At 45.5% G+C, this 4,389-nt stretch overlaps 1 protein-coding gene across 1 annotated transcript; it reads left to right on the forward strand.

Moving 5' to 3' along the window:
* Positions 1–2,783: 2,783 nt before the first annotated feature.
* LOC115077568 (olfactory receptor 1019-like) lies at positions 2,784–3,713 on the forward strand. Its single transcript, XM_029579862.1, has one exon. It carries the CDS (start codon positions 2,784–2,786, stop codon positions 3,711–3,713), a length of 930 nt encoding a protein of 309 aa, XP_029435722.1.
* Positions 3,714–4,389: the final 676 nt, after the last annotated feature.

Genomic DNA, 4,389 nt, shown 5'->3' on the forward strand with positions numbered 1-4,389 from the left:
CAAAGAAAGGGGCGGGGCTTCTGGTGGCCTGGACGACGTTCTCCACGTGGCGAGGCGGCGACTATGCGGCCCACCGGACCGGGATCTCGGCGTCTCTTCTTGCGGGCCGGAGTGGAGGTAAGCGGACTCGACCCCGAACATGGGGGAGGCGGTCGGGAATGCAACACATAATAGAAATTTCAATTTTTGAATCTTTCCTCTCTCCAAATGACATCAAATCTTCACCAAGGTGTACTGTGCTGTTCAAACGTCTCACTCTACATGCAAAACTGGCTGCTAAACCATCTCTAACACCTATCTCAAACTATTAGATGGCCCTCCTATAGAGATATAAATCTTAACTACTATGAGGGCCTTGTAGATAGTCGCTCTCCCCCACCCCCAGCACAAGCTAAGTTTATTGCTCCATGCAATACTATCGATGCGACGCAGTAAGTTACTGCATGATGTGGTAATTCACAAATTTCCATAAACACACCCCTTTTTATCACTGCATTAGTAACACTTTTTGATGAATCTAGCTATGTTTTAGCAAATCTATGTGCATGAGAGTCTTTAATAGCAATTTATGGGGTAGCTTAGGATACGCGCGTACCCCCCGAAAACCTACCTCAAACCCCCCCCCCCCCCCCCGCATGCGCCTAGCCTATTTTGCATAGGCTCGGCGGCACGCACAAGCCCCGGGACGCGCGTAAGTCCCGGGGCTTGCATGGAGAGGCGTGCCAGGGGGCATGGCAGGGGCGTGGCGGTCGTGACGCGGTGTTTCGGGGGCATGGCGCGGGTGACGCGACGTTTCAGGGGCGACACCGCGGGCATGGTTTCGTTCCGGGGGCGTGGCCGCACCCTCGGGAACAGCCCCCGGGTCGGGTGATGGCATGCCAGCAGCCCGCTGGCGCACGCAGATTTACGTCTGCCAGAGGCAGACGTAAATCTGCGTGCGCCAGCGTGCGATAAACGTAGTGGGGGGGGGGGTTAGGTAGGGGGAGGGGAAGGTGAGGGGAGGGAGAAAGGAAGTTCCCTTCGAGGCCGCTCCGATTTTGGAGCGGCCTCGGAGGGAACGGAGGCAGGCTGCACGGCTCGGCGCGCGCTGGCTGCCCAAAGTCGGCAGCCTTGTGCGCGCCGATACCAGATTTTAATGGATACGTGCGTATCTATTGAAATCCCGCATACTCTTGTTCGTGCCTGGTGCGCGAACAAAAGTACGCGTTCGCGCTAAATTATAAAATCTACCCCACTGTAGGGTAGATTTTAAAAAATTGCACGATCGCGTACTTTTGTTCGCGCACCAGGTGCAAACAAAAGTACGCTGGATTTTATAAGATACGCGTGTAGCCGCACGTATCTTATAAAATCCGGGGTCGGCGCGCGCAAGGGGGTGCACATTTGTGCAACCTGCGTGCACCGAGCCCAGCGCGCGCTGCCTGTTCCCTCTGAGGCCGCTCCAATTTCGGAGCGGCCTCGGAGGGAACTTTCCTTCACCCTCCCCCCACCTTCCCCTCCCTTCCCCTACCTAACCCACCTCCCCGGCCCTATCTAAACCCCCCCTTACCTTTGTTTCATGATTTACGCCTGCTAAAAGCAGACGTAAATCTGCGCGCGCCGGCCGTCTGCCCCGCTCCGTGTTCCGGTCCCGGGGGCTGGTCCGGAGTCGCAGCCACGCCCCCGGAATGCCCCCGGGCCAAAACCACGCCCGCGTCGACGCCCCCGAAATGCTGTGTCATTCTGCCACGCCCCCGACACTCCCCCTCCTGCCCCTTTTACGAAGCCCTGGGACTTACATGTGTCCCGGGGCTCTGCCCGCGTCGGCGGCCTATGCAAAATAGGCCCCCGAGCGCCCTGCGCCCGTAAATCCGGCCAGATTTACGTGTGCAGGGCATTTAAAATCCGCCCCTGTGTGTGTAAATTTTGGCCCCATCCCAAAACACCCCTAGACTGCCACCTTTTCCATGCGTATAAATCTCCATGAAAGCAAAAATATGTGCATATGTTTGATGTTTATTAAATAGTTTGTACTTGATTAGATTATACTTACGTGCATATATGATCATTTTTATACATGTAAGAATTTGAAAATTCACCCCTTATGGGGTGATTTTAAAAAGCATTTACATGCTTTTAATTGGGTTTAACACAGAATACTGGGCTACATAGAGAGCGGAATAACCAGTAAGAAATAGGAGGTGATAATCCCCTTGTATATGTCATTGGTAGGGCCTCATCTGGAGTATTGTGTTCAGTTCTGGAGACCATAACTCAAAAGGGACAGAGACAGGATGGAGGCGGTCCAGAGAAGGCTGACAAAATGGTGGGAGGGGGTCTCCATCAATTGACTTATGAGGAAATATTGAAGATCTTAAATAAGTATACCCTAGAAGAAAGGAGGTACAGAAGGAATATATGTATATGATGTATTGGGATATTGTAAATAGTGCACATAATTATGAACAGTGTGCACTATTTTCAAAAGCAAATAAACACAAAAAAATTGCAAAAATTCTTCATCAAATGAAAAAAACAAATGAAAAGCACAAAAATCAATGAACGAACTAAAAATGATTTCTTTGTGGCAAATAAAAATTACAAGGAGAGATCATAACCCCATATAGTAGGGAAACACATGTATATAAACTTGAGTGCTGATGTCAGTGACTTTAAGACTGGAAAGAATTGCTTACAACACTGGTAGCAAAAAAGTCAACCTGAGTACTGGAAAAATTATTTTTTGTTACAGTTGTGTTTATATCGCTATCTTTATTTCCCAACAGATTATGAACACTGAATCAATGGGTGAGGAGAATAAGACATTGATCACAGGATTCATTCTTCTGGGTTTCTCCAGGCATTCTCACCAGCAGCTCCTCATTTCTGTTGTCATTTTACCTGCCTTCCTTATCTCTGTGCTGGGAAACCTTGGGTTTTTAACTCTGATGTGCTCTGACCATCATCTCCATAAACCCATGTACTTCTTTCTCAGTAACTTGTCCTTCCTGGATATCTGTAACACCTCTGTCACTCTCTCTACACTGCTGGAAAGTATCTTAAAAGAGAAAACATTTATTTCCTTCTCTCTATGCATGACACAACTTTACTTTTTCTTAAGTTTCATAGGTATAGAATTCTACCTTCTCACAGCAATGGCTTATGATCGCTATGTGGCAATAATCAATCCTTTGCGATACCCACTCATAATGAATAAAAGCATCTGTATCTTACTGATGGCTGCTTCATGGATAACTGGCTTTCTGGAACAAATTCCTGTAGAATTTTTCATATCCCAGTTCTCCTATTGTGGCATCAAAAATATTAACCATTTCTTCTGTGATCCCAATGCAATAATAAAACTCTCCTGTAGTGATACCCATATCCTTGAAACATTAATTCTAAATGAAGGTGTATTTTTTGCCTTCTTTCCCTTTATATTAACTCTGTCATCTTACATATCTATCATCAAGGCCATCCTGAAAATCCGATCTTCAGAAGGGAGACACAAGGCCTTCTCCACCTGCTCCTCCCACCTCACAGTCGTTATTGTCTTCTATGGGACTCTTATGTCTATCTACATGAGGCCAAGCTCAATGTATTCCCCAGATTTAGACAAACTGTTTTCCTTGCTATATACTGCTTTGACTCCAATGCTGAACCCCATTATCTATAGCCTGAGAAATCAAGAAGTAAAAATTGCCCTCAGAAAAGTCAGAAATAGAAAACAGTAAACAAAGTAAATATATATATATATATATATATATATATATATATATATAATGATGCCTGGTTTATCTGTTGAATCAATCAACCCTCCCTCCATTGCTATTTCTAGATTTGGGATTGTCCCTTAAAACTGTAGTAATTTGATATCATGTGAAAAAATCTCTCACAGGGCCTGTAGGTGCAGGGGGGTATCCCGTGTAACAAAGGCTGGTGTATCAGGAGTTTTAGAAAGAGCTGCCATCTGCAAAGCCATTTTATTCCACTGGTTTGAACATAAGTTGTTCTTCCTCCTCATCTTCTCTAGCAAGCACAAGAGGGAAAGTGGTGCTCTAGTGATCACAGACTAGGGAAATTGACCTGGATCCTCCACATACTGGTGATATCTTCTTAATTTGTTAGGTCTGGTTATTTATTGATGCATTTGTGTGTGTTTTAGCCATGCCTTTATTATTTTTCTTTTATATTTTACTATTTTATATATTAATTTATTTTGTACTTATTTTTTGCATGCAAAGCAGCTCATTTCCATATTCCTGATTTTATTGAGAGAGAGATTACATGTGGAAATCTGATAGGGGTTCAGAATCAGAGGAAGGCCCTGCTTGCTGATGAACTTTGTATGTGATTATCTAGATTTCTAGTATGGACATAACTCTCAGGAAAGTCTCATTTATTAATTGA

The sequence above is a fragment of the Rhinatrema bivittatum genome, chromosome 16, assembly GCF_901001135.1.
Source record: "Rhinatrema bivittatum chromosome 16, aRhiBiv1.1, whole genome shotgun sequence".
Taxonomy (NCBI): Eukaryota; Metazoa; Chordata; class Amphibia; order Gymnophiona; family Rhinatrematidae; genus Rhinatrema; species Rhinatrema bivittatum.

What these genes read in the sequence shown, in the direction of transcription:
- LOC115077568 (XM_029579862.1), top strand. Translation starts at nt 2,784, where the DNA reads ATGGGTGAGGAGAATAAGACATTGATCACAGGATTCATTCTTCTGGGT.